We start from the raw sequence: 13,649 nt of genomic DNA on the forward strand, positions 1-13,649 counted from the left end.
AGGCTGAATTATGTTACAAACTGAGTTGAAAAAGGGAGCAGGTTACAAAAACTTTATTTTATTCACCAAAAAATGACAGAAGACAGAAGTGACATCAGATGCAGTTCATGAGTGTATCCAGCAGGGGTCACCGTTTTGACCCCCAAAACATTGAACACAGTTTTTTTCCCCCTCCTTCTACCTGAAAAAAAAACCTCAAGTCAAGTTGTGTGCACTGGTTTGAGGAATTCTGTACCATGAACTGGACGGCTCCAGGGTCCCACTCCCCCCCCCAACACCGACAAAATGCTGACCTCAGATCAGCTGGACAACAAGAAAAACGTCTCGATCCCGCAGCAACATGTCTGCTGTGTCCTTGGAGAAGACACTTAACCCCAAGTTGCTCCTGCTGCTTCGTCGGCAGTGTGTGAATGTGTTTGAAGGGGTCACTTGAAGTAGCAGACGTCAGTGTGTGAATGTGGAAGTGTGACGAGCGGTGATTGGTCAGAAGACTAGAAAAGCGCTACACAAGCTCAAGTCCATTTAACATTTACCAAGAGATGTTTGTTGGTCGAAATGTGGACGATGAAGCTTCTACGTTATCTCTGAAATATATTAAAGTGACTGAAGGAGTCTCCTGAAAGCTTCCTGTTACCTAAAGTCTTTTTTTTCTCATTTCAAAGTTTCACAAGTAAACAAACGTTTGTGTGCAGGGAGCCAGACGAATCTGCAAGCGCTTGTTTTTTAAAAATCGTCTGCCAGCCTCGTCATTTTCAGACCGATTCTCGTCCATCCTGAATCAGAAACTTAACGATGAACTAAATGTGATCATTTGAAGGTTATCTGAATCTCCAGCTTTACTTCAGCGATGCTCGTTCTCATCTTTGACACTTTATTTTAGCAACATCACAGAAACCGTTAACGCTACACTCTTAATAATAACGCGACAAAATGAGGCTGAATCATCGTTCCTCACAGATTTATAAATAACCATCACTTCGACATCGAGCTAATGTCATCTCATACGTAAACTAAAAGTGGAAAATTGAGTGAATACTGTGAGGATGATCGTCGATGCAAAAGTGTAAATATCATTCAGAGTAACAGTTTGATTACTTTAAAGGCGACAGTTCAGCAAATGAAAAAAACACTTTCTTCAGTTTCACAACACTTTGAATGATTGTTTCTTTCTAAAGATAAAAGATGATACGGATAGATTCCCGAGGAGCGAGGTCACAGGTTTCCTGGCACCTGTGATGTCCTCCCTCACCTGATGGCTGGTGAGTACATTTAATTTGTGACTTTGCCCTCCTGGATGACACACAAATATTTTAAAATACGGAGACGTATTCACTCTTTGTGGAGTTTTCTGTGATAAAACAGAAACTTTACTGAAGCGTTTCACTAAAGCAGACTGATAAAACACTCAGGCCGGTTTGTTTACGTTTTTGTTGTTTTTGCTGAACTGTCCCTTTAAGAAGACAAACACACGACATGTGTAGTTGAGTGACTTTCACAGTGATTGGTTTCTCTGCAGGTTGATTCCTGGAGGAGGCAGCAGAAGATTGTAACACGGTCTGTCTTTGCATTTCTGCTGCTTCACTAACACATACCTATGATCCTGTGGCCTCTGCCGGCTGTGTTTTTTATTACACTAACACATTGCATAGAGAGTCACAGCCAACTGAATCCACGTAACACGACAGACAATGAAAAAAAAAAAAAAAAAAGAAGAAGCTGTAAACGATGGCTAACCTCTAAAGAAGGCCCGAGAAGAATCCATTTCAGAGCGAATAAAACGTGATGACACAGATCAGTTCTACATTTTGGCTTCCTGAAGAGCTGGACGATTGTTGTTGGGTCACAGACTGTTGATCTCTTACCGTCCTTCTGACAGAGTTTCATAAAGAGTCTCAAAATATCAAGCTAGGGGGCGCCGGTGGCCTGGTCGGTGGTGTGCACCGCCACCACCCCATGTACTGTAAACTGCGGTCCTCCATACAGACGGCCCGGGTTCAGGTCTGACCTTTGACCCCTTTCTCTCTCTCTCGCTCTGATTTCTGACTCTGTCTCGTATAAAAGGCATAAAAAGCCAAAAAAATAAATCATTAAAAAGAAAAATTAGTTATCAGCATGAATTGTCACATTTTCCCTCCAGAGAGGCTTCGATCTTCTCTACGTAAATGTATAGAAACACAAGACAACAAGGCGACGAGGAGAAGGGTTGTCATGACAACTTCTATTCTATTCTAGTAAAAACCTAACAGTATCGACACCTGTTACGATACCACAGGAACAAAAACAGAAGTCCTAGGAACTCCTTATCTGGTCATTTCTTTTTTTATATACGACCAAGAATTATTGGCATGTTGTGTACGTGTGTTCGTATGCTCGCTCGCTCTCTCTCGCTCTCTCTCTCTTTTTTCGTACATGGCAGCTTTAACTGAACATAGGGCGAAAGTTTCTGAACTTTTCCCTCCATCGACAATTAAATTGTTTCATTTTTAAACACAAGGTATCGAAAAGTATTCAAAAGAATCGAATGTGAGATTTTGTTTGCAAATCCACCAGGAAGCAGAAAGAAGAAGTAGAAACCATGGCAACCATGATGACTGAGTCCAACAGCTAACTGTAGAAGTTTTTATTATTTCTGAGACGCCAACAACGACCCTCTTCCTGCTTCCTCATCTATATAAGGTAATTTTTTCTTCTGAGTTATGCCTTTGATAATATTCTGTTGGATTTGATCTAACCCGTTATCGAGCTCACAGATCGAGGCAGCGGTAGACAAACAACTCCCGTGTTCTGATGCGTAAAATCCCTTTTTTTTTATGAATGGGATTTGGCGGTTTTGAAAAGAGAAATTAAAACGCTGTTTCTGGTTAAGTTAAGCTTCCTCTTTAAAAAAATCAAATCTTTCTGTGTAGTTTTCCTCTCGTTAATGAATCCTTTGAAGCAGCTTGAAGTTCACAGGTTGGATAAAAACAGATGTGTCCGGTTGTTTCCAGGTGTAAAAAGCAGAAACAGTAGAAGAAGAAAAACTGAGCCTCTGCGGGTGTCTTCAAGCTCCAGCACTTTAAAAGGATCCGCTCGCTGAGGCCGTTAAAACACGAGCACTTTCCAGCCGCAGCCGACGAAGGAGCAGCCGAAGTAGAGGCAGTCCACCGCCTGATCCACCAGCCAATCAAACACCACCTCCCTGTTCCCCGAGCCGATGGTCACCCTCAGCTTGAAGTGCCCGCCCTCGCTCGGGGTGTTGTTGTTGCTGATGGGGAACAGGTTGACCACCTCCATGTCGAAGGTAACGGCCGAGCCCACGGTGACGGCCGGCAGCTGATTGGTCATCTCTTTACCGTTGACGAAGACGGCGCCTGAACGTCGACACACAAAACAGCAGCAGAGGAGAGAGTCAGGAAATGAATGTTTTTGTTCCAGTACACCTAAAAAACTAAATCAACTGGGCGCCGGTACCCTAGTGGTTAGTGTGGCTTTAGTCCGCCAAGCGGGCGTCCCGGGTTTGAATCCGACCTGTGGCTCCTTTCCCTGCATGTCATTTCCCACTCTCTCTCTCTCACACTGTCCTATCTCTAAATAAAGGTTACACTCATATCTGTGTCAGCGTACCATTGGTGGAAATGCAGACAGCCTGGTCCCTCTGAAGTGACTCCGCCCCCTTGCTGTCCACGCACACGCCCAGGCTGTCCCTCCGATCCGTGGGACCTGCTGCAGTGATCCTACAGAGAGAGAGAGAGAGAGAGAGAGAGAGAGAGAGACATTAAATACCTCTTGCAGAAATCTACAATCAGTGCTCGGATGAAGCGTGTGTGCGTACTTGAAGGTCAGAGTCTGCCCGCAGAAGTAGGTGGGTGCGTTTGAGTAGAGGGCGGGGCAGCGTGACTGGGAGGAGTCATTCCTCAGAGCGATGTTTCTCCTGCTGCTCAGGATGTAGCCCTCGGTGCCCGGACACCACTCTGCATGACGACAGAACACACACACACACACCATGATTGACAGCTCTGTTGACAAATGAGGCTCCTGCAGCTCTGTGTGCACCAGACTTCAAGAGTGGGCGGAGTCTTGTCCTACCGTGCGGTGTGAGCGTGGTGTAGCCGGTCTGTGGGATGCTCCAGGGGCTCCACTCGGTGCGACCCTCCCCGCGGGCGCAGACCCTGAACAGGTAGTCCGTGTGAGGGTCCAGGTGGAGAACCAGGAACTCGCAGTCCCGACCGATGTAGGCGTCCTCGTACTGGCTCCCCCCGCTGCCCGACCGCCGGTACTGCAGCCGATAATCTGCAACTGCAAAGTCCTCATCCACCTAGTTAACACGTGGAGGAATGATAACATCGGCATGATCAAACACACTAATTTTTCACAAGTTTCATGTAAGATATATACCCAGAACTATGACATCATCACATCAGAGGATTAAATATTTTCAGTATCAAAAGTTGTAAAATTGTTTACCTAAAATGTAATCTATATTTTTTCTATGTAACCACTCAGAGTGTTCTTTCTCTGACCTTACACCAGCGGACCAAGATGCTGCCCGGTCTCTCCTGCAGCTCGTCGATCTGGGCGGGCGGGTGAGAGGAGACGGAGCCGTGGCGGGACACTCGCTCCCTCAGCAGCCCGAGCACAGAGTCGTCCAGCTGGGCGGAAACACACGGCACGTCCACCAACGCTGGAACCTCTGGAAGACTGGAACACACACACAAACTGTTAGAAACATGTAAGCACTGAAAAGTACCTTTACAGGATACGTACAGAGAGTCTCTGTCCTACCTGTCCAGCTGGATGTGCATCGCCTTTTTGGTGAAACTGCCCAGTTTGTCCTCCTTCTCCCCGAGACCACAACGCAGAGCTGCTTCTCCTGTAGAGACACAAACAACATGTGTGACTATGGATTATGATTGTTTTTAGGGAGAGTGCTTTTTAACCACAAATTATAAATTAAAACGATTTTCATCCTCAGTTATTAGTCTTTTTAGCTCTTAGTTCAGAGAAAGAAGTCAGAAATTTGAAGAAAATCTCAAGTTCAAAATGTGATCTTCTTACAAACACTGAGCCAATACCGCTCTGCTTTTAGCTGGGATTTTATTTTATTTTAAATAAATTCTAAAATGCTTTAAATGTTGCTCTTCTGGGACCGACCCTCTCTGAGCAGCTCGTCCGCCTGGCCCACCCCGTGCTCGATGAGGCTCTGGCAGTCGTCCAGCGGTTTGACGCTGTCCGCCTCGATGGTGTCCACCTCAGCCAGCAGGGCGTTCAGTCGCTCGGTCAAAAGCCGCCCCGCTGCCGCCTGCAGCTCCGTGAAGTGCCTCCGGAGCGTCTCCCTCGCCTGACCCGAGCTGCCCCGGACCTAAAAGTGAGGATGGAGGTAGGAAACTGAACTTAGCAGGCTGGTATTTCAAATCATCATTCTGCAACGATTTAGCAGTCAAGTATGTACAGGTGGATCCAAGACAATAAGGAATAATTCAAAGTTAGAAACAGTTAGAAACACAAACTGTTAAATAGACAGTCACAGTGTGTCTCGTTGATAAATGCATGGTGCATGTAAACACATACAGAATAAACTTTCCAACAATGACATCGACCAGCGTCAAGGGACGGTCTATTTACATTTCAATCCAAACAGTTTTTTTTCCTGTTGTTTATTTATTTTTTTGTGTCGTAGCTTCAACGTGTCAGAGATTTCTGCACATTTCTGCTTCAGCGAGCACAGCGACATGACATCTACCAAAAAGCAAATCAACAACAACATCTTCAATTCTTCCCTGCTAAGTTCAGGAAGCGCTGTGTGATATGCGTTTGATTCAAAGTGAGTAATTTAGTACTTGTGTCCATTTCAACACAAACCCCTGTAGTTCAGAACTAAAACAAAAACAAACAAAAACACCCTCAGCTCTCAGAAAACGCTCTCAGTTGAAAACTGCTCAAATTTTGGAACGCCACACTCGTCAATGTCACTTCTTCCTCGTAACCTAGCAACAATGAGTACAGGTTTGAAGCCCTTGAAACTGAGCTCGGGGCCAGCACAAGAGGCGCCATTCTTTGCTCAAAGAAAGAAGTTAAGTTGTATTTTAAGAGGCAGATTGAGCCACATTTAGAGCTTCCAGTAGATCAGGATGTTGATACACTTCAAAAAATCTAACAATATCGAAACCTGATTTCATATCACGGCGGCTAAAAAAAAGAACTGCTAGGCATCCTGTTACGGAAATATTCTTTTCACTACCCAAACATGCTGCTGCACAATGTCTACATTTCACAAGTTGGCAACTTGTTACAACATCGGCAACATGATTCTGCTATTCAGACAGTGCTCTCTTTTTTCACTTGCAGCAGCTTTTAGGTTTTAAATATGCTTGAGGGTCTGTATTTTTTTTTTAAAAGCTTAGGTACCTTCTGATACTGCCAATAAGAGGATATCGTTTTTTTAACACATGGAATCAAATATGGAAGTATCGAACGTTTTGAAAACCTCAAAACTACTCTGCTCCTACCGAACACAAGCTAAAAGAAAAGTAACTTAAAGGAACCCTCTCTGGTTTCAGTTCCTCTTTGCAGAACACACACACACACACACACACACACACACACACACACACACACACACACACACACACACACACACACACACACACACACACACACACACACACACACACACACACACACACACACACACACACAATGAGTAAGAACGATAAAGAGATATCAGGAAACAGATAAAGCGACGACGGCATGACTATGAAAATAAAAACACACACCACAGTCGAAGAATACACACTGGACTCTGTGTGTGTGTGTGTGTGTGTGTGTGTGTGTGTGTGTGTGTGTGTGTGTGTGTGTGTGTGTGTGTGTGTGTGTGTGTGTGTGTGTGTGTGTGTGTGTGTGTGTGTGTGTGTGTGTGTGTAGCAGAAACAGGACGTTTTCCACCAGAGACACCCAGCGCATCACTTCCTGACGACTATCAGGGCGACACAGACGGCCGATGATCGATATTTTTGTGTCGGTGAGATAATAGTCGATCTAAAAATATGAGCGGACATCATTCAAACGACGGTCAGACACGGGAGGAGCTGATCTGAGCGCAGGCCAATGTTTGTACGACGACTCCTCCGAAGACGAGATGCAGCAGTGATAGCATTGTCTGAGTTTTTCAAACACACACACACACACTCTGCTATCTCCTCTAATGTGTGTGTGTGTGTGTGTGTGTGTGTGAGTGTGTGTATCTGCGTGTGTGTGTGTTTCCTGTATTCCTTCAGTCTGGTGCTGAGTCATCCCTGCTGTGGGACAGAAGGGGGTTATGGGAAAGAAACCCCGGCACAAAGTCGATGCAAAGAGATAAAGTGTGATGGAGCAGCTGGGACTGGGTGGGGAGAGGAACGACTTACTCTGTGGGTGTGTGTGTGTGTGTGTGTGTGTGTGTGTGTGTGTGTGTGTGTGTGTGTGTGTGTGTGTGTGTGTGTGTGTGTGTGTGTGTGTGTGTGTGTGTGTGTGTGTGTGTGTGTGTGTGTGTGTGTGTGTGTGTTTAGACTCCTAGGAACATCCCTAATCACACGACATGAGTTGTATCGGAGCTGGGTTCACATTCTCTGACTGGTGTTCTGTCATATGAAATGAAGTGCATACCTGACCTTCCAATGAAGCGGCTCACATACGTCCAAATGTAAATTCTGCTCTAAGCAATCAGCAGAAAGTAAGAAACATGCGTCTCAACATTTTAACTGATAAGTTGTAAGTCCGTCTGGTAATCAAACCTCACACACTTTTATTATAATCAATTCCAAAAAGGTGGCATCTCATGTCTGGATAGATCCAGAATCTTTGTTTCTTTTTGCTTTAATCATCAAATTTACTGACTTAAAGACTGTTCATTTATTAATGGTATCTAATTTAAATGAAAGTCTTCATGATTTCACATTTGAGTTGAACATGTTTGTTATATTTCTTGCATCATGGCGTCCTCAGTCCTCAAAGCAAAGTGTTGTTCATAATATCGATCTTTGAGCACGTCTTTCATTGTTGGATTTAAATCTGATCTAACGATTCTTCTGCTCCGTCTCCTCTTTTACCCTCATCTCATCTCTCCTCTAACTCTTTCTGCCTGTTGATATTAGCAACAGGAAATAGCAGCATTGTTTACTGTGAGCAGCTGGAGGGGTAGATCTAGACAGCAGGAGGAAGGAAGAGATAGCAGACAGAGAGAGAGAGAGAGAGAGAGAGAGTATAGACTTTGTCGGGTCAGGGGTCAACACACTTCATACTGCCCCTGCTTGGTTAAATAAAGAGAGAGTGTGAATGTGAAGAGGTCGGAGAGATAGACATATAGTGCTGCTCTCGGTCCTGTTGGGTACATTTTGTGTGTAGAAGGTGTGGGCAGACTGCGGTACCTGTTTGCGGGCCTGGTTGAGGCCATTCAGGCGCTGCTGGAGCTCACTGCGGTAGTTCTGGGCCGCCTCGATGCTTTCCTTCGCCTCCTGCAGCAACAAGTCCACCTCCACAGACATCCTCCCGCCTCCTGACGCACACAAAGACGGATATTTAAAATGTAAAATCCACACAAGAGACAGAATGACCTCAGAACAAACACAAAACCTGAAGCGAAAAGTATCAGAAAACACCAATCTTTACAAACGGTGTAACCTTCAAACAGGAGACAAAATAACGCAGAGTGAAGAACCAGTTTCATAGTCTCAGAGTTTCTGTGATCAACCTTAAAATGATTATTAAAATTATCTCGTCTCCCTTTGTTTAAAGAATTGCTATCTCTATGTTCATAATGACAAATGCATGCAAACAGTTTCAGTTAGAAGTGTTTTATATTCAACCAAAACATGTCAAGCAAAAATTAAAATTGTAATGCAAAATGTTATCATCCACTGTGACCAGGGACACGGATTGCAGATTAGCCAAAGCTAGAAGTCCTATGTACAGATTGCATTGGTTGCTCTTTAATAACATGTAACCATGCCTACATGTATTGTCCCTGACAGATAAATAAATAAATGCAATATGAGTTTTTGACCATATCGTGCAGCCACACTAGAGGTAACAATACTTTCCAAGGAGGCCCAACAGGATATGAGAATTTGTGATTGAATTATTCAATAATACCATGAGGACAGCTTCTATGTCTTTCTGCTGTTTTTCATGTTTTACACAAAACTTGTGTTTGCAACATGTCACTTGTCACTATACTACATCAGCACCAATCATTCTGGATGTTGCTGATGGATAGTTTGAGCTTCACCTGAGTGCATCAAAACAGTGTAAAAGCATCGCTAATACATGCATAAGGAAGAAATGGTCTTGAGCTTGAATAGTTATTTTCTAGTCTTCTGACTACTACAAAGCGCTTTTACACCGCAGGTCACACCTACACTTTAACACATGGTTGGTAGAGGGTGGCTATGTGAAGTGACCAGCGGGAGCAATTTGGGGTTAAGTGTCTTGCCCAAGGACACTTCGGACATGTGGCTGCAGGAGCTGGGGATCGAACCCCCCAAACTTCCAGTTGAGAGACGACCGACTTTACCAACTGAGCCACAGCCACCCTGAAAGCATCCTAATCTAGAATTTGTCGCTGTAGCCTCTTTAATTAAAAACTGAACTGAGACACACAGAGGGCAGAATTCAGGATTAGTTGAACCTTTGCTGAAGGAATCAAACAAGATGATTTGGTGGAAGGATGCTCTACAATGTCTACAATCAAAATGATGCATGGTGACACTCTGCACACTAAAAAGTGTGCAGAGGTAGAAATCATAGTACAGTGTGAGTGTTTTCTCCTGCAGAGGATGTGTGGCAAGAAACAACTTCAAACCACTTCCTACCAGCCAGCAACAAGTCAACCAGTCAGCTAACAAAATAACTTTACTGTTGAGTTAGAATCAAAATACACCGCGGCCCCCCCTTCGGATACAACATGAACCTTCATCACATAAAATACCTAAAAGCACTCATGAAGCATCACTGACCCCCAGAATATACTCGGCGACCTGTTGTTTTTCTTGGCAGGTATCAGTTTAATAAGCTATTCCTGTGACGCCCTACTTTTATCAAAGGTCACTCAAATAAATAACGCTGATGCTGCTGCGCTGATGCTTGTGGTCAATACGAAGAGCTTATCTACAACATTAGACTGAAAGTTCAAAAGTTCAGTTCACAACTTAAAATCTTTAACAATACGACTCAAAGACCTTTTTCAAGAACAGAGTTTATTAAGTGATAAAATTACTTTTAAAAGTACTTTTTTGTGGTTTTAGACAAAAACTCTAAAAGGTTTCTGCTCCATATCTCTTCATATTTAACCGTGAGGCATCAGTATAGATTCAGGACTTTAAAAAAAAGATGCTGCAACAAATCTTCAGGTGGACTTCAAAGTCTTCCCAAAGAAAATGAAGGCTTGTAAAAACACCTTCTTGACAAACTTTTTTCACAAAAACCCAGAAGCCATTGAGGATCTGGATCTGGTGACTTGACCCTGCAGGTGTATCAATCACCTTTATATGAGATCAGTCTAATACCAAGCTGAGTCCCCGTCAGAGCTGAATGTTCAGTGTTGAAACAACCCCCCCCCCCGCGGTAAAGCTACGCTTCCTTTACAGCTATAAGAGGAAGTCACTGACAGGCCTCATGCTTCTGACACTTACAGTTTACACAGTAATCAAAATGATGTGGACGCTCACGCTGCTACTATTATTTACCTTATACTGAACGTTCATTTTGACTGACTGATTAGGAGGACAGATTGCTACATATGGGAAAACGTGGAGGGATAAATGGGAGTACAGATCGTTTGCTTCATGACTAAATTAAATAAATGATTTTCAAGATAGTCTCTGAGTCATTTTCTCTCGGTAAGCTAACTGACAGATCAATCGTCTGCTTGAACCAAAGCCACAAAGGTTTGAGATGAGTTTCACGTTGAACAACTTTTTCAACAGGATAAAAATGTACGCAATGTTATTTGAGAAACTTGAAACCCGAAATACACCCACGCACGCTCGCACAAACATGACCTGTGGACATTCACTAATGGAGACCTGTCAGTGTGGCTGCGAGGCAGGGAGCGCGTCAGAGCTGCTGGAGGTTCGGTGCCTTGCTCAAGGGGCACCTCTGCAGTCCTCGAGAAGTGACCTGGCACCTCTCCAGCAATCAGACCCCCTTCCTTATTGAGGGACTTGAAGCGGGGACCTTCTGTTCCCGGCGACCCGATACTGCCGCCCCCTGAATCTGATCTTTCTTTGTGGTGATATGTTGATTATATTCAGTCTGAATAATCTGGATCTGGTGACTAAAGATTACAGATACGTGTCGGTGGGCTGAAGTCTGTCTCTGGATTGAAGGCGAGCACAAGTCGCAAAAATTGAGATTGACAACGATAAATACAACTCCTTAATTCTTCACCACTGTAATCACAAAACAAACACAAAGCTGATTGTTTGTTAAGATCTAGTGCATGCATTTATGCACATATCAATGCAAAGACAATTATGCATGCATGCAGTGACATAAACAACATGCACACACTGATATGACTCCTCACGCCCTCTTTCTCTCATTACTTTTTCTTTCTGCTAACAAACACTGCAGACATTAACACCCACCCACAACACAGATTTTTGCTCTAAAAAGCCCTCTCTCTCTCTCTCTCTCTCTTTATCACTCTAATCCTGTGGTTTATAATCCCTCTTTCTCTCTCCAAAAAAACCTACTAAAGATTCAGAGTGAACGCCGGGCACTTAGCCAGGCAAGCCGATTTTCATAACACCGAAATCTCTGACAATATGGGTGTGGGTCAGGAGGGAGCGAAATAACTGTTCTTTTTTGTCTTGTGTGTTTTTTATGTGAAAATGTGCAGCCACGCATATTTATTCAGCAGCAGGGTTTCTGAAAATATTTAGGTCAACTTGCATGGTGGAGGGGATGTCCTACTGTCCTGCTTTCTTTCACACGTCTGTGACAATGTCAGAAAATATGTGCCTCGTAAAATTTTTTAAATAAAATGCTCTGGCTGTTTTTGCAGAATTTAACATAATAAGTGGACAGAAACAAAAACTAATAACCATAATGCTAACTACATGTCAAATCAAGAAAACAGGTTTAAAAAAAACACTGAATTAACTCGGTTTTAAAATGTGTTAGGCTCTTGAATTCTTCCTCGTGTGGTTAAGTGTCATCTTTCCACAACTGTCATCTTCTCAGGCAGGAGGTTCAAAGAGGCTGCAGGCATCTCCTTCAGGCATGCGACACATGTTCTGACTAACATGAGAGTTATGAGAGGCACTCAAGTGCAAAAGCACATTTCCATTATTATTAGAGCAGACAAGAAGAGGCAGCAGCAGAAAACACAAAAACATGTCTCAACTCGCTCAAGACCACTTCCGTATTTTTGAGTTATTTTCATCATCTTAAACCTCCACCCACCATCACTGCAGATGACTGATTAGTATGTAAAATACATAATTAAAAATACAAGATGCATGATTTATCAAGTTGTAGTGTATGGGATGCCAAAGCTACTCAAACTGTTTGATTTAGACTTCATAATCTAAATTAATCTGGTGTATGTGTGAGAACTTCTACCAGACTCCATTCATAAATCTCACATTTTCAAATTCACTTTACTTTTTTCCAACCAAAACATCACATACTAATTAAATTAAGTACTTTTCCATAATGTGTCATGTATTTAAGTTAATTCGGTGTACAAGTTGCTTAAATATAAACATTAATATGTATGAAATGTCAACATTTGTAGTGCAGTTCGGTTGATGATAATAACAGACGAACCAGCAGGTAAATTGTCAATAACATCTTAAAACTGGACTGAAAAAGAGCAACATGAATGTAAGGGGAGTTTGTGTTTATATAAAAGAGGTTTAAATTGTTTAAGGTACAATTAGCCAGCTTTATGAGGCGATGTAACTTCATGTTTGAGTAGTTTTTCGTTGCCTTATTTCAATGATAATAGTGAAGGAAAGTTGGTGCTAGCTTGTTGCCAATGACAATGAAACCCGAATCAGGCTTGAAACAGCAAATATTTAAAAACTACTAAAAACACAATAACAGACTTGACTTGTCTATCTTCTTCAGTTGAAAAAGCTTTCAAACGTACCTGTTTGAGTCTTATCTTGTGGCCATTTCTTCCCGAAAGTTGTGAATCAGCTCGTCGCCCCTCCACCGCCACCGACAAGATATGCTGAAGTTTTGCTCAAGTCCAAAAATGACACTTCCGAGGCTTCGGGCGAAGCAGCCAATCAGAGGCAAGATACGTTTGACGGACGAGGAAATTAGCCAATCGGCTTGATGCATTCTACATTCACCCCTCCCTAATCAACTGACACCTCGGATTAGTGTAAAATTAATTAAATCAGTCAAAATATTTTATTTCTTTACATTTATATTGATTTATATTTACATACAGTACAGTATAAATAAAAATCTGAACAGCACAAAGTAAACAAAACACATTTAAAGTCATGTTGTTATTTAATATGCAGTACCACGTAATTGGGGTTACATCATTTTAGGAAGATTATGAGACCTCGTGAGATTAATGCCGAATATAGAAACAATTCAAAGCCTAATTTATCCGACCGAATATCTCAGAGCTTATTTTGTTTTTATGTTAATCTTTAATATGTAAAATGCAG

The 13,649-nt window shown here is 42.8% G+C and overlaps 1 protein-coding gene across 1 annotated transcript; it reads right to left on the bottom strand.

Moving 5' to 3' along the window:
• Nucleotides 1-38: 38 nt before the first annotated feature.
• Nucleotides 39-13,224, bottom strand: crlf3 (cytokine receptor-like factor 3). The gene is made up of 10 exons (XM_061065693.1): nucleotides 13,112-13,224; nucleotides 8,382-8,509; nucleotides 5,131-5,338; nucleotides 4,762-4,849; nucleotides 4,500-4,677; nucleotides 4,066-4,294; nucleotides 3,812-3,950; nucleotides 3,604-3,713; nucleotides 1,304-3,350; nucleotides 39-1,249 (listed from the first exon to the last, which is right to left on the bottom strand). The coding sequence occupies exons 2-9, from the start codon at nucleotides 8,496-8,498 to the stop codon at nucleotides 3,082-3,084; spliced, it is 1,338 nt and encodes a 445-aa protein (XP_060921676.1). The 5' UTR covers nucleotides 8,499-8,509; nucleotides 13,112-13,224; the 3' UTR covers nucleotides 39-1,249; nucleotides 1,304-3,081.
• Between the last annotated feature and the right edge of the window lie 425 nt (nucleotides 13,225-13,649).

Source organism: Labrus mixtus, chromosome 20 (assembly GCF_963584025.1).
Source record: "Labrus mixtus chromosome 20, fLabMix1.1, whole genome shotgun sequence".
NCBI lineage: Eukaryota > Metazoa > Chordata > Actinopteri > Labriformes > Labridae > Labrus > Labrus mixtus.